The sequence below is a fragment of the Lepisosteus platostomus genome, chromosome 10, assembly GCF_059453375.1.
Source record: "Lepisosteus platostomus isolate fLepPlt1 chromosome 10, fLepPlt1.hap1, whole genome shotgun sequence".
In the NCBI taxonomy this organism is placed as follows: Eukaryota; Metazoa; Chordata; class Actinopteri; order Semionotiformes; family Lepisosteidae; genus Lepisosteus; species Lepisosteus platostomus.
Window position 1 is genome coordinate 17,518,697 of NC_142620.1, and position 27,316 is coordinate 17,546,012.

Genomic DNA, 27,316 nt, shown 5'->3' on the forward strand with positions numbered 1-27,316 from the left:
TTTACTCCTGTATCAAGTGTTCTCCTCTCATAGATACATAGATATTGTTTTCAGTAAATTAATGTCTGGAATTTAATGCAATGCCACATAATGCAAACAAAATTGGCCAATACAAACTAAAAATATTTACTGAATGAGTATATTATACTCATGTCTGCATATCACTATTTTGTGACTTACTGTATGATGAACGGTTTAGATAGCTGTTATTAAGCAACAATTTCTACACACATTTAGGACAGCCTGAACATATTTCTTTCATTTAAATAAATACATTGGCACCTACAGAAGCATATTTTGGAAGGGAAAGACTGAATGAGGAAAAAATCAGTTAAGGGAATAGATAATAAAATACAATTAGAAATTAAGACCTTAGCTACAAGAAATAAAGAAAAATAGTGCTGTAGAGCAGAACAATTCTAATTGCTCCTGTCCCCCAGTGCAGCTTGTCAAATGTCAAATGCTGTGTGAGTAAAAGTACTGTTTGCTTCCTGGGCTTGAATCAGTCAATTTTATGAGTCATACAGATGGATGGAATTTGATTCATTGCACTCGACAGGAATAACTTTATCCCTTTACAACACCAAAGCTTAAAAGCACATTTCCTCTTTCACTGTGGGAGGAAGGGATGGACAAAAATCTGTTGGAGATGGCAGCTTTTGAATTGAAGCACAACCCAGTTGTGTTCAGGACACACCTGTTAGAGTTCTGTGTGTTCCCTCTTTATCTCACTTTTGAAAACTGTCATTTGAACAATGTATTTTATCATACGAAAGTCGCAAAGAATATTATCAATGAAGTTCTCAGAAATGGATTATAAAAGTACTTGATACATAAGGTAATAGTATGTCAGTGAAACAGATATCTTCCATGGCAATAGACTCTTGTATTCAAAAATGAAATTGTGACTCATGCATGTGACCTATAAAGTTTGAATATGGTTTGATATGAATGCAATTTGCAAGGAACACAGGAGTATAAGGTTACAGACAAAATAAATCAATTTTGTCCACTTCAGTAGTAGTAGTAATCTAAGCACCTCATCTTTCCAGTTATAGAATATATATAAAGGAATCAGCTCCAGCAAAATGGCTGGGAACAGCCTTTGCTAAAAGAGCAGTCTCTCATTTTTAGACTTACTGTATATACATTTCTTTTTCAGTTACACTTACGTTACTGGCCTTTGTTTCATTCTTTAGCAGTATTGCAATAGGTTGATTTTGTGAATATGTTCCTGGACTTTGAACTTTATTCAGGAGTAGAAATCCAGATTCTAAGTGCTGCAAGTGAGCACAGATTTGTAAATCACATACATCAGCAGTACTGTTCTATTGTCAAACGCATACAACTGCCAAAGATATTTTTTGTAGATCCTCACAATTTTCAATAGTCAATTGTTTCTTTAATTCTCAGGTCACAGCAACAACTCTTGTACTGCATTTGAAGAATAAGAAAGTGCAGACAGCATCTCCAACCTGGCCAGCCCTTACGCTAATAAGCATTTTATATACTATAAGCCACATTCAGAAGGGGTAGTGCTAATTAGAGGTGTAGTACATCCTTCACTTATATGAATTATTGTCTGTAGAAGCCTTATAGGCCTGAGGAGGTGTTTGGAGAGTCAAAAAGATTCCAACCAAATAATACCATTCCTGCTCTCACCAACAGCAAATTACTTGTGTGCATTGGTGGGGAAGAAGTGAAATAGTTCCTGAAAAAGTATTTTCATTTTTATGGTGCAGATGATATGTGCATGGAGGCCTCATAACTGGTACAAGAATTCTAAGAAGTTAGTTTAAAAGCTCAAGATAGAATATCTGGGGTAATGAAATTCTTTTGAATCCTAAATGTCACTTTTTCTTCTGACAAAAATGCTATCATTATAGTTCTTATGATGTTTCAACTTAAATACCATTTTATTGCCTCTTTCCCTGCCAAATGAAAGTGGAATTTAAGAAAATGATCCTCTGTGCTGCTGTACATTTCAAGCTCATTTCAGAAAATGGAAGCAATTTGTGTTCAGATTTATCCAGGATAATAAGCAGCAGATTTTAACCTTGTTTTTTTTTTTAAAAGGTTCATTTATATGACAATGAATAATCCAAATTTAAAATCATCAAACATTATGTGCAGATGTAAGCTTACTCCTCATAAAAATTATTTTGACCATTTTAATGGTCTTTTATTCCTGTCACTGATTTTTTAAAACCAGATAATTATTTTTAACACACAAAAACAGACATACACATAAATACACGTGTTACTGCTTCTTCATTTTCTACAAATATGAGACAAACATTGCCTGGTCTACACACCAGACAGATATAGTTTGATACAAATGCAACAGAACTCTAAAAAAATAAAACAAAGATTAAGGGATTATGATTATTTCCGTTTCCATTTTCATTTTCAGACCATTGTACGTGGAAGCTTTATCGGCCATGGTGACTACATCTCAGCAGCCCTCTCAGACTTGAGCAGGCTCTCCGTGACAAGTTCCAATTCCTTGCGAAAATCCAGCCCATCCTCACGAAAGAGGGCTCAGTCTTTGGGTCGGCTGGGAGAAGTCAAAGAAATCACGAGCTACCAGTATGAAGACTTGAGCCAGAATGGGAAAAGTGAGGGCCAGCGCTGGAAGGACAGAGTCCGGAATGTCAGGAGTGAAAGTGGGAGTCCGCACGTGGGCTTGAGGAAGAGCGCTACTCTCCAAGCCAATGGCGTGCTGCCAAGGGCCAAGTCCACTCATGAAGTATATCTGACGTCTCCGGACAGCCAAACACCATCAAGCTGTAGCCTTCAGCAAGGCAGTGAACTGGGCAGCTCAACAGAAAAACTGAATTTCAACCATCAGCCCAACGTGATGAAAAGGGAAAAGCCACCCGGGAGGATTCCTCATGAGCTGAGGCCTGTCTCCTGCTTCTATACATCGGGAAATCACTTAACAGATGGACAGCAGCAGGCCGAGTCGGGCTCCAACACCCCTGAGCTCAGGCTCTTGCAGAGGCCTCTCAACAGCCCTGGGCGGCCATTTTCTTCGTATGACTTACAGGTAAGGTTTAACTGATCAAATCAGCCAATGTTTACAGCTCAGTAATAAATTCCATTGGAAAATATGCTTTTTAGAAATTCTAAGAAACACAGTTAAAAATGTTTAAAATAAGATGAAATCCAATTTCTATCATGAAAAATAACAATATCCTGATTATCAGAATGTACATTCTAAATCATCAGATTATGATTATTATGTGATTAGCTGGAAACATTTTAAAATGAAAAAGAAGTCCCCAGAAATGAACCTTTTAATTTGTTTTAGCTAATGATGTTATTATTCTAAAATATATGTAACAAATAAAAAGCCATATTTCGATTTTATTGTATTACACATTAAAAATTGCTTTTAAATTATCCACTATTTCTTTCTAATAACAGCAATGACAACAAAATGTCAGGCTTCGCCTTAAGTAATTTTAATCTTGATTGTTGATTTATTATGTTTTCCCTGGCACAGCCTTATATTAAAAAAAAACAATCAATAATTATTTTTTAAAATTTTTATATCTCTTTATTTCTGAAATGAACTGAATCCTTTAACAAGTCATATACGACTCTCAAAGGCTCATTGTACCCCTGAGCTATAACCCTTGGTTATTCTAGCACAGTCAATACTCTGGTGTGTCTTACTGATGACGTGAACTACAGGCCCTGAGAGGCTAAATGGGCTGTTGTTGTTCTAAAAACTTGTTATGCTCACATTTTAAGATAGATGCATATTTAGCATTCTTGTTTTTTCTGCCTTGGGCTTCACTGAGTGAGGACACACTTAATTTATTTATTTTTTCTTTGCAAACTGCATTATTCCTAAGAATAGAAGGGAACAGAAATTATCGGACATTATGGTACATATTAACTGGAATTAGAGCATTCTCTAGGTATTATTTGGAATATGATCTTCATAAACAACCCTCACTTGACAAGCCATGATAATAATCATCGTATTGTCAATTTTGGAGCATTTGCAAAAGAGCTCTTTTATTTTAAAAGCAGGCTATTCTTTAAGTGAAGATGGCATTGCATGGCAGTGAAACGTGATTTGTGAGTTACAGCTTTTCACAGCTAGCAAACATTGAAACATTGTTTGTTGCCAGGAGCCTAAGATACTTTCAGACTTAATACCATTAATACTAATGTTTCAGATAAGATCACTTTATTGGCCATTTCTTGTAAAAGGAATTTGTCTTTTCGCATATCCCAACTTGCTCTCGATGAGACATAGAGACAGGGAGAGAAGCTTGGGGTCAGAGCACAGGGTCAGCAGGTGCCCATCAGAGTAGGATTCCTCTGCCGGCCACGGGATACAAACCGGCAACCTTACAGCCACCGCACATCCTTTAGAAAGGAAGTCTGTTCCACTTGTCAACTTGTGCATGTGTTCAGCTGGGATCAGGCGTTCCAATGGCTTCTGGGCCTGAGAGGAGTCATGCAGCATTGTAAGAGTTGTGTGAGGACCATTACAGTTTGCTGTGAGTGCACGGGTGGACCTGTAGGTGGCACTATTCCGTCTGAACCTGAATTAAAAAAAACTATAACACAGAACGATCAAAGGGCACTTTGTGTTTTAGGACATCCTTTGGATGAGACATTAAAGATAAATTCTGTTAAAGCCACTTGGGGCCCATGCCTAAAGTTCTTAAGCAATTTCTCACTTTGACTGATCAGCTGTGTGCAGTGTGCCTGCTGTCACGTAATGGCTACTGTGTGCAATCCAGATGGGTGGTGAACCTAAATCTATGAGGTGAGCCCTTTTGTGAAATGTTTTGGGATCCTTTAAGATCAAAAACACTAAAAAGATGCAACCAGTTATTATCCTCATTATCTGCAAGATCGAACACAAAAATGTTGGAAGATTATATAAGATTTGGAAAATTATAATATTTTGTAAATATCAAAATGTGGCTTTTCCTGTATGAAATACTACAACTATAACCTTATTTGCTCTAACTGAACTATGCAAATATTTTGCACAGTTCGACTTTGCAGCCATAAGGTTGTTTTTTTCAATGATTCCCCTGACAAGAATATTTACCTGTCCTTGTTACAGGTCCGTCTCCTTCTGTTAAACCTACTACAATTAAAAAAATTAAATTGTTGAGGGGATGTCAATCAGAAGAAGAAAGAGAAACAATCCAAGTTATTGAAAATCAGAGCTTGAAGAATGTTTGTGTAGCTTGGGTTTTTGCAGGAACATGGGTGTTGGCGAGCTGACAGGGCCTTGAAGGCAAAATAGAAATATGTCAAATGATATTTCAAAGATCACTATGAGTCATGATCAGCCCTCCATTTACATTTTCTTTTTTGAATGTCAGTTTTTCATGTGTAATTCTAATGAGCATTAATATGCTGACAGGCATTAAAAACTCCTCTGTTGCTTTTTTAATGCCTGCAATTCAGCAGGCATTACTCACAAAACTGGACTATTACCTTTATGTAATTACAGAATTGGTAATGTACTGTACCTCTTACAAGGTGCAATTTACAATACAAAGTGTATTTTAGAATTCTAACTTAATGTACTGCAATTGTGTTATTTATGCTGCATGTTTTATTTTGATAAATAACACATTTTATAAGTAACTTGCATTTCTTGCTTATAAAATATGTATTTTAATTTTTACTAGAACTTACTTATAAATTATTTAAAAGGCCAACATCTGCTTGGAAATGAATAGCAGCTCATTGTCTAAATTCAATCTACACTGCATCTTGTGCAATGGTTGTAGCAGGGATGTTATTTCTGTCCTTCACTGAGAAATTTAAATGTAAATCACTGCAATAATACAAACGCTCCTCTCTGCCTTTACAGGCAGACTCAGTCTTGAGACATCAGCATGGTTTCCTGCCCAATGGCACCAGCAGTCCTCTGATAACAGGCACAAGAACTCATAAACCATTGCGGCCTTCGTCCAGTTACACGATCGGACTACTGCCTAGACAGAACGGCACAAATGCATTTCTGAAAACAGCCACCAGCCCCCCGCCAGCTCTGCAACGACAGGACAGTCCCTCTCAGCCCAGGCCTTCTCCAACTGGATCTCCTGCTACCAATTTACCCAGCACCTGCTCCCCTTCTCTTAAGCCCCCTCCATATGCTTCTCCTAAGCCTGTCCAGGACCCGCCCAAAGTAACCCATGAGCAGTTCAAGGCTGCTCTCCAGATGGTTGTGGACAAGGGAGACCCTCGGACTTACTTGGAGAACTTTGTGAAGATAGGGGAGGGCTCAACTGGGGTTGTGTGCATAGCCAGAGAGAAACACAGTGGACGTCAAGTAGCTGTGAAGATGATGGACCTCAGGAAGCAGCAACGCAGAGAGCTGTTGTTCAATGAGGTACATCTCTTTCTCGTAAGGAGCTGACATTCAGGCCACATTTTCAAATGTGAAACCAAGTTTTTGTCATGTGCTCAGAGGTAGCTGAAATCTATTTGTAGCTTTATTTCAGAAACAAGCAGTTGTATGAGATTGGGAGTTTAAATTCGCTGTAACAATCAGAAATTGTACAACTAAATTATGAGAGTTACTTGACAACTTTTTGGAACCAATCAATCTTAGATAATTAGATAATAAAGTAGATTCTAAATATACAACATACACTTTATTGATATAACCAAAACATGCATAACAAGCAACAAACAGAATACGTACTGTATCTGTGAAACAATCTGTTTTGATATGAAAGCTCAAATAATAACTTCTGAGTTAAAATATAGAGTGTTAGAGTCTAGCTTGTAGGTTCTATCAGTCTCAAATAACTAAATCATGTTTTTAATCTCAGACACAAGTAAATATGCATTTACTGTCATGAACTAAACAAAAAACATACGTTTGTAATGATAATTTAACTCTCCAGAATTATGATGTGAATAATTCCAAATTATGAAATTTTACTCAACACATCTTTTCAAAATGTCCTTGATGATTATAAACTTTGCGATGGTAGAAATAATTGGTTTCCATAGCAGCTTGGGTTGGGGCTTAAGTAGCTCTGCCAAAGGTATTGTGTTGCCGCCACAAAGAAAGAGTCAAACTGTCTAATTTTGTTGATCAGGCAATAATAACCGTGGGTTAGCAAGTCTTCTTCTGTTTCAGAATGAATATCTTGGCCAGAATTCTGCACTTTACTGACTTACCCTCTCAGCCTGGTGTTTTGGAGAAAAGTCTATTTGCAAGTTTAGAGAAAGATTTCAAGTTAGTGGTTAACTGGCGTAGTTGTGTTGGGTTACAGGTTATACAGGCGACATCACCAGTTGCTTATTGGCGTAGAGGCCATTAGGTTTGGTTCTGGACCCAACACATCCCCAATTGATGAATCTTCCTTAGGGTGGTGGATAGTGATCTTTGACCTGTGGTTTTGGGAAGAAACCAGCCTAGAGACCTGCTGGAGCCCATTCGCATTATATATCATTACATTGTTCAGCTTTATGATGTCTCTCATCAGAGGGGCCTCTTTAGCCACATTCCATCCACAGACAGCACTTGGCTGCTAGGTCAAGGCACACAAAGATTATTAGAAATTTTTAATAACACTTAAATTTTAGTAAAATGAAAGGCCTTGCTACTACACAGTCTTTTATGAATTTGGCATTCTGCAGTGACACAGGGGATGCTTTCTCCAATGTATAAAGAAGTTTAATGGATTAATATGTTTTTTGTAGAAAAATTGACAGAATGTTCTATATTTTGTTTAATGAATTATGGTGTTAATTCTATACGCTTGCAAACCATACACACTATTCTTAATGTTCCTTTCAGGTTGTCATAATGAGAGATTACCAACACAGAAATGTGGTAGAGATGTATAAAAGTGCCCTGGTAGAGGAGGAGCTCTGGGTTATAATGGAGTACCTGCAGGGTGGTGCTCTGACTAACATCGTATCTGAAACCAGGTAAGTCATTATGTTTTATGAACTCTCAAAGAAGATATTCTGTTATACATAAATATTTTTGCTTGTACTCTCATAGCCGAACAGGAGTCTAACAACTTTATATGAAGGAAAATGATTCCACAGCTGTAATAGGATTTGCCAGATTTGCCTTGAAGTTTGAATTGATTTACAAAAACTAATCAAATACTGCAATACAAAACAGTGAAGTGAAACCAGAATCCTTAATTGATTCCTTTGTTTTTTAAATTTTTTATTGGATTTAGGAACCTCATACAACCTAAACCACAGAAGCATTCAATCATTTTTTCAGGGGAGATGTATGTAATACTGACTGACAACAGTGTATGGTCTGTGATTGCAATTGTATTTGCATGTTTGTTAAAATCTATTTCTGTCTATTATGTTTTAAGAAGTGCAATGTTACTTGCTAATACTGTATTACTGGCTAATATTACAGCCCTACATGTTTTCATGAAAATATGAGAAAAATTAAAACTGATGAATTTTCATTAGGAGAAATCTCTGCCTGTTGTCCAAGTTGTAATTACCTCTTTTTCACACAACAGTTTTGCTTCTAATTTATATTCCAGGATTGGGTGAAATCAGTTTGCTAAATCATCATTGTTCCGTAGTACAGCAACCATGTCCTTAACAGGGTTTTAATCTCTCCTCTTGCGAGTCCAGCTTCCTGAACTGAATATCCACACTGACCCCTGGCTGATATTATTGATTGCACCTGAAAAATGTATTGTCTTCCTTGTTGTTTGATTAAATACATTAATTGTAAAAAAATAAATAAGTGTCTTGTTAAAATAGAACAGAAGAACAGAAGTTGCAGAAGAACCTCTATAACAGAAAGGAATGGATGGGGAATATGTTACACAATAACTATACCTTCATTTTTACTGTATTTATTTTAAATTGTGATAAATGATTTATTATGTTTCTTTAGTGCCTTTCATGGTATATCATTTCAAGGCATTGTACGATAAAGCAATCCAGAAATCTGGACTGATGCACAAATACACATAATAAAACAGCAAATCAAATAGATTTAAAAACAGTATAAAAGTGAATTTTAAGACAGGATTTTAAAGTTTTAACTGCATTATAGAATCTGATATGGGCTCTGAGATCATTCTGCAGCCTTGGAGCATCAGAACAGAAAGTACAGTCTCCCTGTGTTATGAACCTCATACTGGGAACTGGAAGAAGGTCAGAGTCCATGGAGTGCAGGTCATGTGTAGGTGTATAGGGGGTTAACAATTCTCTGATGTAGTCAGAAGCCAAACTTTCAAACCCTTAAAGATGAGCAGCAGTGTTTTGATATACTGTACGGCTGGCACTGCATCACAAGAATCAAGCCTGGAAAAGACAAAAGCAAACATTAGCTTGGAGGACTGGAAGAGATGTGTGCCAAGATGCAGAAAATTATCTAAAACAGAGATACAATGTTGTTTTTCTGGTGTACATTTCATGCCTTTCCTGTCCAGAGCTGAGCAGATCCACCTCTGTTAAAAATAAAAAAAAAATAAAAAGCTACACAGTGGCCCAACACCTTCAATAGTCATTAACTTCTTGAACTGTTTAATTTTCATTTTGAATGGAACATTGGACTAAATAATGTAGGCATACAGTAGTTCAATATCTATGTCAGAGGATTAAGGGTAAAAAGGTATATACATTATATTTCAGTGTAATATACATTTTTTAAACTGTCCAATGTTATAAATTGGTAGTTAAAATTATGCTAGTATTTTCCAGTTTAAATGAGACATTTGAGGCAATGGACACTGTCCTACTTACATTAAAAAATGAATTTAATTTTTAAAATATATGCTTATCAACTTTTTCTTATGAGCTGTATCCTGTGATATGACCCACCTACAGTATTTGTTTACCTTTCAAGATAGGGTTATGTACTGTGGGGGTTACTCATTTAATTCTCTTTCTACACCTGTCACATCTGTAGTTTAAAAGTGGATTAGTACATGAACTCAAGCCACAATTGCAGCATTTCCGGAAAATAAACCTCCAGTTAATCTTCCAAAACAAGCTTAAATCAAATAAATATAATCTTATTCTTAAATACATAATTAGATTAATTTTTTTTTTCAGGTAGATTTATCTTATTTTCTCAGTGAGAAAATTATTTTGGAAATGCATAATTTTATGTATTTTGGAGAATGCAGGAAAATGACAGTTTTTTTATTATTTGCAGGTTAAATGAGGAGCAAATAGCGACTGTGTGTGAGGCAGTCCTACAGGCTCTGGCCTACTTACATTCACAGGGGGTGATTCACAGAGACATTAAGAGTGACTCCATTCTCCTCACTGTTGATGGACGGGTAAGTTTGATGTACAATTGGAGTTTGTTTATACAGGATTAAAGGTAAACACAGATATTTGCACTGGCATCTTGGTTTTTTCCATTTTGTGGCACATTTGTTTCAGTAATCACAAAAATACAGTCCTGATATCTGATTTGTGGTTTTCATTTGTTCATTAAGAACACTCTACATAACACTTTGCTTAAGAAGAAAAACAATGCCCACAAAGGGAAGAGTCTATCAAATGAAACACATTTATGAATTAAACGAATTACCATTCTTCAAAAGTTTACTTTCTGATATTGATCAAATTGATGTGTAAATGAATCAGCACAAAATATCCAGCACATGAGAAGCAATTAAGATGTATTTCATCAGGATACCTTAAGCATCAGTTTTCATTTTTAATGATAAAAATTTCTAGATGCTATGAGGATGAATACATGGTGTATTGCATGAATTGTAGTTGAAAGACCACAGATGGTAATAAAAAAAAATGATATAGTTTCTGTTTGTTTTGTGTAGGTGAAGCTGTCAGACTTTGGATTCTGCGCGCAGATTAGTAAGGATATCCCTAAGAGAAAATCTCTGGTGGGAACACCATACTGGATGGCTCCTGAAGTAATTTCCAAAACACCTTACGGCACAGAGGTAAGGAAACAGGACAATTTAGAAACTCACTCAACTTATTAATATGCAATTTAATTTTTCAAGGTATTAATCTGTCTGTTTTCATGTCTTTAAACTATGCTGAGATATTATATAGACATTAGAAATACACTTTACATTTTTCCTGTACCCTCAAGATAAATAATACAACACAATATTTCTCAAGTTAAACTGCGATTCATACCAAACCAAATTTAGCACAATGTATTGTTGTGTTGCAGTAATTTCATTTTTCCAGTGAATCATGCAACTTTCTTAATGATTCAATCTTATGGACCAGATGACCATCACTAGACAACAAAAGACATTTCTTGTGCTTTAAACAATGATTCCCCTGCCTCAACAGCTCAATTTAAACCCATTTGAACACGGTGAATCATCACTGCTTGAATACAGAAATGACAGGCAGGGAGAATGAAAAGTTAAGATGTCACTATTTTCTGTTTGAACCTAGTCATTTATACTTGCTATGAGTGTGAGAACGAGGACATTGTTAGCTCAGATCCTGAAAACCAGTAAGGACCCTCTTTCAAATGCACCTTACAACACAGCCAGTAGGTTAGAAAGATGAAACATTTATCTCTTTGTAAGAATGTCTTCTATATATGTAGTCCACACATCTAAGCTCAGATACCCCCTTAATAATAAATAATTTATTTTCATGTATTTATTATAGAAATATCTACTAAAATTTCACTATAATCTTCATGGTATTGGATTTGAGGATACAACATTTGTTTCAAATCGTTGCATTTCTGTAATAACTCTGTAAGCTTTTAAATATTTTCCAGAACACAACTGTAAACTGTACATCTAGTTAAGCAGTTGCTCTACACCTGGACTGCTGCTGTGCATGTCCCGATCTTAATCTATATTCAAACAGTTACTGTAGCTCACTCTCTTGTGATAGTGTTTGGTTTATGTCCTTGCTTGTGTTTTATACAGTAGTTTGCGTTTGTGTTCATTGTCAGGTGGATATCTGGTCCCTGGGAATCATGGTGGTGGAGATGATAGATGGCGAGCCCCCCTACTTCAGTGAAGCACCAGTGCAGGCCATGAAAAGACTTAGAGACGAACCAGCTCCAACAGTGAGAAACACCCATAAGGTGAGCTGCACTGGCACATGCTATCTCAATGCTTTCCCTTCCATGAAGAAATTATCTAGCAAGCCCACAGTATAATGTCATTGAAAGAACTACTTATTGTGGGGAATAATAGCTTTTATTGCTGTTAGGTAACAGAAAAGAAAACACGTAGTAGCAATTCAGCATAGCTAGAGAGAGCCTTCAGGGTTGGCATTTTTATAATTGACATTATATTTCCTAATGAGTCATGTTTTTTCCATTGTGAGATCAATGACAATAAAACAGATGTAGAACAATGGTTCCCAGCCTTTCCAGGTGTGTGGACCCCTTTTTTTTAGTTCTACAGACCATCATGTGCTACCAGTTATTTTTACACACATGTTATATATAGGAATCTAATGTCATTCATATTTATTGACTTTACTTTGAGTAACATACTGTACCCAATGAGATGACTGATACTGCTTTTCTGACTTCAAAGAATGGTTATCGGGTCAGAATGATGAAAATGCTAAATCTGATGACAGTGTTAAAAACTGATTCCACATGAATTTCACTTGGGGAACCATTGATGCTGAACTATCTGGAAAATACTGGGCACATACTGTAAATGAAATGGCTGGTATTCACATGTAATATGCTCTTTTCAAAGCCCAAGAAAGAGGGTGCTGGTGAAAATTGTGTAATTAATTAGAAAGCAACATAGGTTCCTTATTGTCGCAGTGCCACAGATTATAATAGAACATGCCATTAGCCTCTCTGCCTTATGGTTCTCCGATAGCACTAGTTTATTTTTTTCCATTTGAGTCAATATGCTGAATAGTGTACAAATAAGTGTATTAAGTTTAAAATATTTTGTTTCGTGACTTAATAGATCTCACCAGTTCTCAAGGATTTTCTTGACCGCATGTTGACCCGGGATCCTTTGGAAAGAGCCAGTGCCACTGATCTTCTAGAACATCCCTTCCTCCTGCAGTCTGGAACCCCCCAGTGTCTGGTGCCCTTGGTGGACCAGTACCGCAAGCGTATGTCCAGGTGTTGACATGGGAGTACTCCTTCCTGTTCTATTGGTTACTGCTGCTATCTTGGTGAGCAGGCAGCATCTCTGAAGCTGGTCGGCCACAGCAGATATGATGTCAGGGAATGTCATGGGCTTTGGCTCAGAATCACTGCAATATGTGGCACTGCCTGATCCACCCTCACCTGGGCCTCATGGTAGACAAAGACAGCGTTTCTCTCGTGGCCTGGAAACACCTCCAGAGCTGTTTACTGAAATGTTAACACTTGCAGAAGAGCTGCAATGACCTCACGTAGAGAAAGCAGCACTGGTGTTATCTGCTATACTGAGAATTGTTCAGTTAGCATCTTTGTGAATTCAGTGCAGGTGCTGAATTCAGCAATAAATGTCTCTTTGCACTGACTTTTACTAAGTCATTTTACTCAGCCTGGACTTTGGTACAGAAATCTCAAAATAAACACAAACATTTTTGACCTAGGCTTCTCAGACAGAAGTTATTGCATCGTGAAATCATTGGTTTGAGTTCCAGCCAGAGGGAGTCTGGTCTTGACTTGGGACTCCCCAGACTCATTTATCCACAGTATTCCACATTAACAAATAATTGACAGGGATGTTTCAGCTGGACAGACCACAGCAATGATAATCAGGCAACTGATGTGGCCATATGGACACTATTAGATTTGTCCACCACCTCCTAGCTTTTGAGTGAAATCATGTGGATATATAGGTTTATACAGTATGCAAATTAAAGCAAGAGAACTGTATTATAAGGGCACAACAACAATGTGCTACAGGGAAGTTAATTGTTAAACTGCATTTTAAATAGTTGTTTAACATTTAAACAATGACAAATGTATTATTTTTTCCATAAATGTAACCAATATTTACTATATCATTATTTTTGCTTTTGTATTTATTGCATTTTTTGTATAAATTGCACATGCTTTTCTTTAAAGTATTGTTGAATATTGTTAAGATGAGATGTTGTAAAAAAGACTTTTATCCTTAGAGGTTTATGGTTGTACAGTTTACCTCAGTTGTAATCAGGGGAAGGTAATGTATTGTAAATACAGAAACAATATATCTCTTGCATTGAGCAACTTTATTGTTTAAATGGTTTACATAATATTGCATCCTTAGGCTTTTATACAGTATATTTGCTTTAATGTTGAAAGTTTACCATTTTGAATACGAAAGTGTATTTAGCTTAGACTTTATCCTCATATTTGTTGCAATTTCTGTTTTTCTGATCTTACAATGAATGAATTAAAAATGAAAAAAAGATAATAAAAATTGGAGGTTTTGTGTTTGCATTGTTGTAAATGTTAGCCTTCCCATTTAAAAACACACAGACTTTACAGACACATAAGGAAATTGGTTTTGTGTAGTTTTAATGGCACATGTAACTATACAGTAAGACTTGTTTTTTTCCTCATATTTCATTTGCATTGTTCTCTCTCACACACGTGAAAGATATATTTCAGGAATGTTTTAGACTCCACAGTACTGATGGAAATACAGTATATCACTGTAAAACATATTTTAGGAACCTGTGATGTCTCTTCAGTCCAGAGTTTTTTTAGACACCACAGTACAGTTATCAGAGCCTTCTTCCACCAGAGGAGATACTGCTAATCTTGTACCACACCACACCAAGATGTCCCTGCATTCCTTTAAGAGATAAAGTCACAGAAGACTGCTGAAAATATGGAAGCTTTTTAATATTAGAAATAAATTTATTTAAAAAAAAGTGGTTGAATGTTTCTTTACACTGTAAATACAGTATTTAATTCTAACACTAATCTAGAGTTGGCTTAACATAGCAGTAGTCTATTGTTGATTTGAACGGGAAACTCTTTTTATGAGGCATCTCTGAACTTTTTTCTGAGGCGTCTTGATTTTTTTCACTAAATGTAAAGATGTCTGAAAACATTCTTTGACATGGTTTTATTAAGATAACAGATGTGTCAATATATCGGCATGTGTAGAGGGAGGTTGGTTTTATCTAACTTGTAGATTTTTACACTATATCCAGGTAGTACAAACTGGTAATACATTAAACCTTCTCCCAGAAAGGCTGGGCATTAATACCATATTAACAATATACAGCTAGACTCCTTGTAAAAGAGAAATATAGAATTATATTATTTTGATTTGTTTTTGGCCAAAAGATTAAATGATGTAAATGACCTCTTTCTTTATGGTGAAATACAGTAGTGGAAGCTTTCAGAGAAATACACTAATTTCTTTAAACTGCACCAAGACTTAAGTCATGCGTCTTTGCATCTCCCATCAATGAGTTAAAGCCAGTGCAGTAACTCTATCTGTGGATGGTACTGTACTTGAATTTCAATCTAAATTGAAGAATTTGGGGGTGATATTTAATCCAGGTTCTATTAAATATCTAATGTGCAAAATATTGTAGAAACATCATTCGTCCATCTCAGAAGTATTGCCAAACTACTTTCTATGTTGTCTCTGACTGTAACAAAAAACTGATCAACACGTTCATCTACTCATCTTTTCTAGAATTGAATACTGCAATGCCCTACTTGCGGGAGTATCTAAATCCATTCAGAATAAACTTCAAAACTATATGTCCAGAATTGGGCAACCAGACTATTGACCAGGTCAAGTACAAATGATCAAATTACATCTGTCCTGGTGTCCTTGCACTTACTTCCTGTCAGGTTTTGTTTTGATTTTCACCTATAAGTCTAAGAACTATAAGGCTTTTATTTAACTGGTGTCTGTGTCTGCTTCTTACATCCACGTCTGCTTTTCAAATCCCATGTGTTATTTGTGCACATGCTTACACACTTAGCAAGTTAGTTTCAGACCTGCGTCTAAAATAACCCTTCAGAATGCTATTTTCCTTTTTATAAGTTGCAGAAATGAGACTTGATTGCTTTTCGGGTCTTTCCAAGCAGTATGGTATCTTGAGTGCAACATAGTGCATTGAACCCACTTTTATAGGTCCAAATTTGGACCCAGGGTCCAAATCTGCCCTATAAAAGGCCTCTTTTAATAAAATCACTTGACAGAGAATAATATTAATTGTAAAAATGTTAACCCACAAACTGTTCTCTTACTCTATACATTATGTCCGATTATGTAAAAATCTGAAATCAGATTAATGTGGAGACATACAAGAAAGTTAACTTTCCAGAGAAAGTTCTTTTCAAACCCTTCATCACATAGGGGAAAATATTTTTTTTTTCTTCAAATAAAACGTTTTCAATATGTAATCAAAGATAGTTATTAGTTTGATTACTTCATATTACATCTGGTTTCACCCACTGAACAGTATTGGATTATTATTATTGTTATCATTGCCTTGATGGCACATTGAAACATTGAATAAGTAGTTATTTTGACAGTTTTAAAACACTGGAGGAAATTCGGAGAAAATGTAAGGCGATAGAGTAAATTTTGTAAAGAATAATCAAAACCAACACAAAACAATAAACGAAGTTAATAATTTATTATAGTTTATTAACATTAAAAAAACAACATTACAGCAAAAACGGTCATATATTTAGAACACACTAGGTTCAGAAATATGTTTCTTTAAGACAAATACATTTGATTGCATCTCATTTGTAACTATTGGACACAATAGGACAACATTGCTACTGCTGATGCCACAGTTGGCTACAAATTTATACAGATGCAGTAAATTCAGCTTCAATGCGATAAGGTGCAGTATATAATATTCTATCTACAGTATACATGACTTGGACTTATAGCTTTTTGCTTATAGCTTATAGCTTTTTGTTCATGCTTTTTAGAAATGTTTTCCTTAAACATCAGTTTTAGTTGTCACACTTCTGCATTCGTGATACTTTTATCTTAAGCTCTTTACATAGATATTAAAACATTTTAATTTTTAAATAATTTATCTCCGCTAAAATTTTCTATAAATACTTACTTTTGCAGTGATTATGTTTACGTTACATTACAGTATTGTAATTGAATAAATATGGTTAATCTTTCATTATTTCATTTTTTATTAAAGTATTCGTTCTTTTTTACAAGTAGCTTTTCCCTTATTTAAAGAATGCTCTGAAATAATGTTTTTGTGACGTTTTAATTAATACTATTTACACATTATGGATGACATTGTAGCCATTATGTTCAAACTCACATTTTACTCCACTGATGCTGTCAACGCTTGGTTGATTATTTACTTTCTGGTGCGTGTATGAAAGCGGAAAAGTCTCGGATCTGGACATCCTGACTCTTTCACCATCAGACACAGAGGGGAAGTCTTTTACCAGTTTCAGGAACTCTGGGGCTGTGAACCTCCGGAGTAACCGTGTTCCCAACGCAGTAATCATCGGCGGCCTCATCTGGATCCTCTCCGGTGGCATCTCCACTCTCTGGGTGAGAAGTTTGTCTGGGCGCCCGTACTGTGGAAGGCTTAGTCTCTTCTGACACATTCTTATTCCCGAGTGCGCAGAGCTGTCATTTTCTTTAGAGCTCAAATTTATATTTGCTGGCTGGCTGTGTTCGAACTGGTCAGACTGCTCCCGCCTCTTGTGATTTAGTAGCGTTTTAGGCGCAGTGACATATTTGTCAGAGTCATTCATCACGAAATACGAGTTCTCTTGGTACTGCATTTTTGCAATTACAGATTGCTCACCCTGAAGTGACCCCCTCCTAACTCTTATGGAGGGATCGGTTGTGTCAGACAAACCACCTTGATCTGATTGCTCGCTGTTGAATGACTTTGCGTTGCTCCAGACTGGAATTCTTTCTATCTCCTCTTGTGTAACTTCAGTGTCTTTGTACCCACCTGCATTACTTTGCTCTGCTGTGCCTTCTGTTTTTAAACCCTTTCTGTCCTTCAGTTTGCAATTTTGCATTTGTTTGACTGTGAAAAGAGCAGTGCTTTTAATTTCCTGGCCATCCTTGTCCACGTTTCTGTGAAGCTGATTGATAAAAGGCTGCTGCTGGCCTTTTTTTTCTGGGGACTGGTTTTGAACTTTGACTCGTTTTCTCAGTCCATTGCTGTCGCCTACTCTGAGTTGCTTTTGAAACACAGCAGGCAGGTGATCGTCACATTTACTGTGGAACTGTTTGGTGAACCTTTCCAGCACTTGTCTGGGTAGCCGATTGGGCCGCCGTGTTTCTCCCTGTTCTTTCCTACTCACATCCACGAGCTGCTCTTCCAAACCGAGGCATTTATTTCCTGGGATGCTCAGTGCCTGGACACACTGGTTGTGACCAAAGAAATTCGCCACTTGGATGGCTGAGTGTCCAGCTTGATTGGTCCTGTCCAGCTTCAGCCCAAGTCTCTTGAAAGCTCGGATGAGAAATTCCAAAACCTGGCTGTGACCGGAGTAGGCAGCATACATCAGGGCACTATTACCCCACGTGTCAGATATTTCAGGGTCTGCATTGAACTGCACAAGAAGCTTCACCACATCTAGGTGTCCCAGTTCGCACGCCAGGCTCAACGCTGTCCTTCCCTCATCGTCCTGGCAGTTCACATCTGCTCCCTTCTCCAAAAGAAGTCTAGTGAACTTCACTCTGGTTGCGGGGTCTGGTAGAGACACAGCAAACATCAGAGGAGTTTTGCTGTTCTCTGTTTTGGAGTTGATTATCCTTCCATCCAAGGCATCCAAGATGAAGCGAGCCAAATGCACTTTGCCACTATGCATGGCTTCCAAGAAAGTCTTGGTTCCAGATCCTTGACACAAGTCTTTTGGACGAAGCATGCCTGCAATTTTCTATTATTTAGATTCAGGAGATTTCTCTTACTGAAGTTTATCTAATGAATTCTACAAGTTGAGTTAGCTCACACTTTGCATCTTCTGTCCCTGTGTGTGTGGCGTGTAGCTGAGTGATGCTAAGGGAAGAGGTGTGTGGCTTTTTATACCTTCTTATTCATACTGCCTCTGTTGCTATGGGAACAGCCGTCCGAGGCTTGTGATGCTCTTACAGCATCCATTCAGAATAACTTCTCCATGCTGAGAGGAGAGGGAAGGCTGCGCTCTGTAACTAAATAAATATACAAGGAATCAGTTTGTATTTTCATATCTGCAGGCAATAGTGATGAGTATCACTTCCAAAAGGAGCCACTTATCATCTGTTGTCATGTCACCAAGGCTACTTTTTTTCTGTTAATGGATATAGCCCTGAGCTTTAAAATGCCACATGTACAATTGCACTTTGAAATGCTTATTTTGTATTTTTGGTGTGAATAAGAAAAAAACCCCACTGTGCTCCTAACACCACTGTGAAGTACGCATAAAATAAATTAAATAGTTAAGAAAATGGAGTTTCCATTAGTAAAAGACATCTAAATTTACCTTGTTCTTTAATTGCTTAATTTGAGTTGCAGATTGGCAGTATTAGGTGTTAAGTGGTTGTGTTTCATTCCCCATCAAAACAAGAGATATAGCAAGAATGTTTAAATGTGTAAAACAAACACTTTAAATTAAAGCATCTTTTTTCTATATTTCAGTAAAAAGTCCATGTGCCAGAAATGCATTTCAGAGCATGACATAACCTTTAAATTTTTATATTGCAAATTTTATCTTAGCTAATTAAAGAGATCAATCTTTTATTAATTAAATGAAAACATTATGCAAGTTAAATTTCTTTCCCTGCTTTTTATTTAATATATATATTGAAGCTGAAATTTCAACAGAAACTCAAGGAATGTGCGTGTTTGTGAAGTGACCATCTTGTCAGTTTTATAAATGAGACTTCAAAAATTAAATCCACATTAAAAAAAAGACTTTCAGAAAGAGAACTTTTCGCATTGCAACTGTTTTAGGATGGCAAAATTATACAGTAGTAAAACACGGAACCTCATATTAGCTAGTCGTTTTGAGCACATTTCTCTTTTTAGTTAAATTTATGTCATTCTGCCTTACTCTAAGATTTGAAAATATGTTTTAGATATGTTAGGAAAGGAGTGAAATTAACTGAATTAACTTTGTTCTTTATTGAATATAGAGTGAAATGACTGTACATTTTACAGCATTTAGAGAGCTTGTTAGTGTATTGGTACTACTTTTACAAGGTTTCATCTTCAGAAACACCTTGTTGTGCAGTATGACCTTGGTGTTAAATGTCAGGCAGCACCTGCTTCTGTACCAAAACAACCTGTGAAAAAGCATTAATTAATTAGATGCTCTCAATGATACATAAACTGTGAGTATCTGATATACTAACTATGTAAGACCCTCTCTGATAGTTGAGTGATTGCACTTAACACACTTAATTAAATCTGCTACTTTTCCCTGAAAAATAATTAGAATTATTTTACAACAAGTATTCAGAATTTGTCTGAATGCTGTCTAAGGTCTGTGTGGGCTTTGAATCTTGGATGAATGAAGGGGATGAATAGGAAATTTACATTTGTGAAAGGTCCAACCGTAGATGTTTGTTAAAAGGAATGGCATTTCAAGTTCCATTTTGTGCTGCTAATGTTGACCATTTTATACAGATACTTAGTGCCTTACAAAAATGGTAGAAACTGTACCGCTTTGTTCCAGGTATAAAATACCTTCACAGATGCATTATATGTTGCTCAATTCTTTTGCTTGGATTTGTATTACTTTATTGTCTATCTTGTTTTTCTTATCAAATATAGAATACTTAATGCAAATACTGTATAACTTAAATATTTTAAATTTAGCCAGTTGCTGTTTGTCTGCCAAATTACTGAATCCCTGCTATTCTTCAAACCTTCCTTCCCCCCTTCCAAGGTGATATTCAAAACCACTGATGGTCTTTTCCCATCCAATATGTCCCAGTCTTCCCAAAGCAAAACTTATTATCAGCCACTAACAATGTGCTCCTGCAATGAACCAGGATTATTCCAGAATTAGGAAGCCCTCTGAAACCGTTCAAAATAGGTTTCCCTCCAACAATCCAAGATAAAAACTGCCTTCTAGGGAATACAACCCACTTGTTCATTTGCTTCAGTCAGAATGATGCAGATTGTGCACTAAATGCAGATTATTATCCAGTATTATAAATATCTGTTCAGCATCTTCTACATTGCTGAAACAACTGAGTTGACAGAACTGAATTGGCATTTCAATTAATCTGTAAATTAAGGCATAATTTATCCAAAACAAAGAAAACTAAAGCAAATGAAACTATTACAAACATTTATTTTTAAAATGCTTGCTAACAACAACATTTACAATCCTTTTCTAATTTTGACTGAAATCCCCAAAAGAATAAAAGAAAATCAAATAAATGAAAACAGTGACAAAAAGCCACATGGTGTCCATATTAATTGCATTTCATCAGTAAATATAGTGGCAAACCATGCCTTTTAATCACTGCTGACAGCCACCTGGAACTAATGATCACTTTTGGCTAGCCACTCTGTGGGTTTTTTATGTAATTCACATAAAAAGCCTCCATCGACAATCAATTGTTTTCTAGATAGAAACCAATCAAGCTGGTTCAATGCTCTCTGTAAGCAAAATGTATTTACCCTGGGCTTCAGAATGACTCCAGTTAATTCTCACTATTTTAACAACATTTTAGAGTCGTACTGGTTTAGAGAGGTCATGTGTACAAAGGATGTGTCCTATTGACTACTAGTAAGTAGTTTAGATTTCTTTGTCCCACTGCAGAAAATAGAATAATATTCTTTACATTTCATTATTTTCTGTAACTTGTTTTTGTAAGTACATTGTTTCATAATCTAAGTTAAAATTTTATACCTCTGGACAACATATAAAATTGTTGTTGGGGTGTTCTAAGAGTTACAAAATGTGTCTTCTTAATGTGGTTTAAGTACAGTTACAGGTAATAAAGCAGTGTATAACAGTAAAAGTGTAGTAAATCATAGAAAGGTATGATATAACATAAAAAATGGGCAGCTGATTTATATCGGCAAATATATTGGAAAATGATATTGGTTGAGTTGGAAATTATATTGGTTGGAAAATTGCACCAGTTGCCTGCATGCTTAATATGTTGACCACTTAAGGAGTATTGGGTATGGAGAGATATTTTTGTATGTTTGTAAATATGGTTAATTGTTATGCTTCGAAATGTGGACAAAAGGTATTTTAAAAGGGGATAAAATATAGTATGCTAGAGAATTAGAACACTGAAAGATCAAGCATTGAACTTATTTTGTGTGTGTGAGGAGTTGAAAGGCTTGATTTTTAGAAGTCTTATTTTAAACACTGTCTTATTTCTTAGAACATAGGCCTAAAACAATTACCTTTCGTCACCAAATATCAGAAACCCTACCATTATGAATGCAGGTTTTCCACTTCAGTCAGGTATTAACACAAAAGTAACACATCAGGAGAGTTGTTAGCTTAGGTGTGAGAATAAAGAAAACCCTGGTTTTCATGCACTGTAGCTTGCCAATGAAGCCATCAAGTATAAATAGTGGAATCAAATTATACATATCTCACAACAAATAACTATTAATTCAAATACTCAGTTTCCTCTAGTCACCTTCTTCAGTTCAAGAACTACTAATTCCTTGGTTCAGATAACAGGCCTGTCTCAGTCTTATACAGTAATTATCAAGCCCGATTTCAGTTCCACAGAAAACATGGATTGGTATTGAGTGATCTGAAAGACTTCATTAAAAAGGTATGCTTTTTTTCCCAAAGGAAAAATTATGCCAAAGCTGGACAATATAAATATTAAAATTCATATTCTATATTTAGATTCATATGAAAATAATATCAGGCTGAAATAAGGGTTTGAAAACCATTTTTATTTTTCCTATGCTATTGCTATTGCTTTCTCAATCTGAGAATCCCATCCAGCCATATCTTGAAAGATACCAGGAATTCAGCTTCGAAAACATGACTGGCATTTTGTTCCAGACAACCACTACTCTTTGTTTAAAGAAGTGCTTCTTATTTTGGATAATAAAAATGCATTTCCATTTGGGTACTTGATTCACTGAAGTAGTCCTCATATTGTGACTGCATATATGTTCGAAGCTGTCTGGTACAATGATGTAATAGTACTGTTCTTTTGGTACATGTTGCTATGTCAGAACAGCCCAGGAGAGTGAAGAACCATGGCAACTCAAATGAAAAGAGGACTCTGTGACCTCGCCAAACTCCCATATCTTCATTCACACTCTACTTAAACCTCAGAATGTCATATTGCCCATAAGAGTGATGAATTGTATTTGATGGCTAATTACTGAAGACAAAGAGCTATTCTCAATTTTTTGTTTTTTACAAAACTAGGTCTAGATCTAGATCTAGGTCCTTAGATCTAGATAATACTATACATTCAGGCAGTCAATCAATGTTCTTAAACTATACAGTAGGTACAATTCATGTAATTACTCAGATAATTACTCTATAGGAACAAGTTATAGGTTTATTCCATGCTGAAAAAAAGAAGAAAGAAAACACAACGTTTCGGCCATGGAGCCTTCTTCAGGTGCTCTATATTACTAATTACTCTATATTACTAATTACTCTATATACAGCTGTAATGCACATAATTTAATTTGGATCTTTGTTGTTTTTTTGGTGTACACTAGGAATTGATGCATTCAGTTACTCTATTATTTTACTGTAAGTGTTTTAATATTGGTTTAATATTCATGCACAACTGATATATTGCATATGGTATGTTTGCCACAAAGTGTGAGTAAATCTCTAAGGCTTTAGTTAATTAATTAAAAACAAGATAAATTATGAATTTATTTTTTTTAAATGTCACTTGAAGATTATTTTGAAAAAAAAATGTCCTTTTTTAGCAGTGTCTCTGCTTAACAGTAATGAAAATCATTTTTATTTCCAAAAGATTCTCTTTAAAATAATTTGTAGGCATATCTAAAGATTTGAAAGAGTTTCTTTTGAAGATTTATTATCAAAAGGCTGTATCATATGAAGATGTAGCTGTAGATGTTATGAGCTCTGTAAGGCTTTTTTAATTTCCATTCTGAACACAAATGGCTTTTCTAACAGCTAATTAAACTGCTGTCCCAGGATAGTGTACACGTTCCATTTTAATAATGTAATTACTGCAATGAAAGTGACATGAGGATGATGATGTAACCTCTGTTTCCATCCAAGGGCATAAACAACCAAATCAAATTTACCACAGGCTAAGTACAGGTAATGTGCTAATTTTTTAAAAACTTTAAATTATGTGATTCGTTTGAATTTAATCAGAAAAAATAAAATACTTTAATACCAAAGTATCAACAAATACAAATGTGCAATGTGTAGAAAATCTCATGACTACAACTTATCATATATACTTACTAAAGCATGACATTCTGTTCTTTTCTTTACCCTGCTATCAATTTTTAATGCATTTTCAAGGTGACTTTACAATATTATTGTAAGTCAGAGATAGATAACTGAATCATCTGCTATTAAATTTGTGTGGATATACTGTATAAACAATATATACATTATCATACACAGTACAAATAGATTTGAGTAGCTTTGATACTGCAATGCACAGATACAAGAAAGTTCTACTGCTAAAGTAATAATAGGGGAATGTATAGTCCTGTGTTTCTTAAATACAGATACTATACTCTTTGGTGTGATGCATTTGCTGCTCCCCTGTCACATTTCTCCTTATCTTGAATTCCAGGATCGTTCTAGCTGTCCTGTTATTATTCCCCAAGCTCAAGTGGAACTATTGTATTGGTTCAGTTGCTTTGAAGACACATGATAATATGTACTTAAGACGTATGCTTTGAAATTGCTTTTGGTAGGAACTATTTTTGACACTGTGTACACCCTGGGACATTCAGATTATAACTTATTTTTTACAGTGTTGGTAGTGGATCTTATAGTTTTTAAAAAGCATTCAAGATTTGTAAGACTTGACAAAACAGTTACAGTACACACTATAGCAATATAAATATATGTCATCAATAGTGGCAGGAACATAAACTGTAATAGAATGTACAGTAAGTCACAAAGTTATTTCTAAAACAGTTTAGGCTAATGTGTGGTTTTAAAATAATTTATTTAAAGCATGTCATATATCCATTTGTTGGAACTTTAAAATAGAAAAAAAAATCATAAACCATGCTTTATAAATTATTTTGCAACCTAATTCTTTTATTTATTTTTTTACAATCCTATTGTTTTATGCACTTTAGAAAATTGCAATGCAGGCATACCTGAATCAACTACCACCCTAACTCTAAAAACTATTTCTTAATGAAAAAATGCAACATTATTGAAACACTAAAGGAGGGGATAATCATATAAATGGCTCTGAGAGTGTAAGAGTAGAGCAGAGCAGTGGTAAGTAGAAAACTTTATGCAGAGATGTTCCAGATTTGTTTGTTTTTTAAACATGCTCTAAGCCCAGTAATGCATGGGCAAATTGACTGAATGGGCTTGTGAATGACAAAATGTTTGATAACATGATGGTTATCAACATATAAAACAGCTTATGTCTTTATAGAGGGGATGTTAAAATGACTTATGTAAATCTGCAAACATGTTGCTTGGGCTATCTGCAGACTTTGCACAAACTAATTTACTTCACCAAAATTAAAAGTGAAAATAAATCAGTGAGTGTCAAAATATGTACCCCTTTCAATGTTCCAGGGGCTGAAGATCCAACTAATAGAAAACATGAATGCAATAGCACAGAAATAGCTATAGATTAAAATGTTATTGATTGTTTTTAATCACAGGCCGGTTCTTAGAATCATTAAGTAGAAATTAGGGTAAAGTAAAACTAATCTGTGGTCAGGAGAATCTAATTACAGAAGGCAGTATGAGAAACGAAAACCACAGCTGCACTTTTTAATTTGTGTCCCAAAAGGCAATATTATAACAGCCAATTTAAAATACCCCCGGGCATGCTGATTTTCAAAACAAGTACTTGTTTTCTTAAAGGTGAGATAAAAAATAGAATTTACTGGAATTAATACTTTAGGCCTCTCCTTTGCCTAGTTAAAGTTTTTCTAATAAATGCACTTGAAGCCTTCAAAGTAATTACATACAGCATGATGTGCACTAAAGCATTACATGATAACTCTCTAGTGTAAATAATCAGACCACACCATTTCCCATGTACAAAACCAACCAAGTCAGTAGCAACAAGGTATTCTTTTATATGATTTGACATACCTTAGTTAAATAAGATTCAGGCTAGTATACTGTAACCAGGTCTCCTTTCATCCCTAAATGTAAACATGGCAGTTGGAAGGGCATTTCAACCTTAATTGTACTAAGTTACATCATACCTTTAAAGTGTGACTTTACAAGTCTGATCCATTTTTGATTTGGTCAGAAATATTTTAGTCTGATGCCATTTAGTAGTAGAAATAAAAATATATTTCAGGAAAACAATTTTACATCTTCCTAAATGCATAATTCTTTTAAAGTGGAACTGCAGTCACAGTTCTGGTTATTAAATCTCGGTAACAAAGTAAATTAATTGCTATTACAAATTCCAAAATAGGAAACTTTATCAAAGTACTTTTGTCACAAACCCCTGCTCATGTCTCAGGTGGGAGCAGGAATTGCGAGGGAAATCGGCCCTTCCTGCTCACTAGTCACTGTAATGATTAATGTAATGTGATGTATGAGAGAATAAGTACAGGTTGTGCAGCAGACATTTCACTGCAGGAATGTTCCAACATTATCTGCATGCAGAGTTAACAAGTTGTGTCATCTCTTGTATTGTATTGTAAGTTGTTTTCTCATCAAAACCATCTTGAAATTGAGTGCAAAATGTCTATTTAAAAGAGATGTATTCAAAAGCCTGCTTCTTTACAATATAATAGGGCAGCTTCAGCTCACCAGAAGTTTGGTTGCCTCATACTGAATCACAGAATATGGTGTTGCACACACCTAGAAATTCAGTCTATTTTGTGTCGTACTGTAAATTGGAGGTTTTACACATTACTGTGTACATTTAATTTTCCTTGTGGTGTTAAGTGCACTCATCAATGCCGATTCTTTCTAACCCCAAAATATAAGAATAGTGTTGCTGTTCCATTTTAAGCTGAAAATTATAAGTGAAGCTGTCCTGTCACAGAATAACTGAGAACATCCTGGTTCTGTGATTTATTCTTCCAAATATAGTTTCATATAAATAATGACAACCATGAATTAGGTGTGTTTGAAGATGTTAATTGAGTGTTCAGTAATATCATAGTGAAATTTGGCTCAGCTTGATTGGCTGAAGGCCACATTCCTGGTCAAGGAGGAGGCTGGTACACCCATGCAGAGTGAGGAGTACATCATGCAGAGATGGGCTGGTGGAGGTCTAAATTAGGTGACGTGAGAAGAGAAGAGGGATTTGCAAATTATACAGTACAG

The 27,316-nt window shown here is 35.6% G+C and overlaps 2 protein-coding genes across 4 annotated transcripts in view; one reads left to right on the plus strand and one right to left on the minus strand.

The window, feature by feature from the left end:
• Positions 1-14,333, plus strand: part of pak6 (p21 (RAC1) activated kinase 6) — a 45,216-nt gene extending 30,883 nt beyond the window's left edge. For all 3 annotated transcript variants that reach the window (XM_088648518.1, XM_088648520.1, XM_088648517.1), the window contains exons 3-9: positions 2,414-3,049; positions 5,861-6,382; positions 7,805-7,938; positions 10,160-10,286; positions 10,794-10,919; positions 11,909-12,043; positions 12,897-14,333. In XM_088648518.1, the coding sequence (XP_088504644.1) occupies positions 2,414-3,049; positions 5,861-6,382; positions 7,805-7,938; positions 10,160-10,286; positions 10,794-10,919; positions 11,909-12,043; positions 12,897-13,064 (1,848 nt within the window). In that variant the 3' untranslated portion in view covers positions 13,065-14,333. The remainder of the gene's footprint in view (positions 1-2,413; positions 3,050-5,860; positions 6,383-7,804; positions 7,939-10,159; positions 10,287-10,793; positions 10,920-11,908; positions 12,044-12,896) is intronic.
• A 2,181-nt stretch (positions 14,334-16,514) lies between these two features.
• Positions 16,515-18,909, minus strand: ankrd63 (ankyrin repeat domain 63). The gene has a single exon (XM_088648516.1). The coding sequence runs from the start codon at positions 18,761-18,763 to the stop codon at positions 17,144-17,146; it is 1,620 nt and encodes a 539-aa protein (XP_088504642.1). The 5' UTR covers positions 18,764-18,909; the 3' UTR covers positions 16,515-17,143.
• Positions 18,910-27,316: the final 8,407 nt, after the last annotated feature.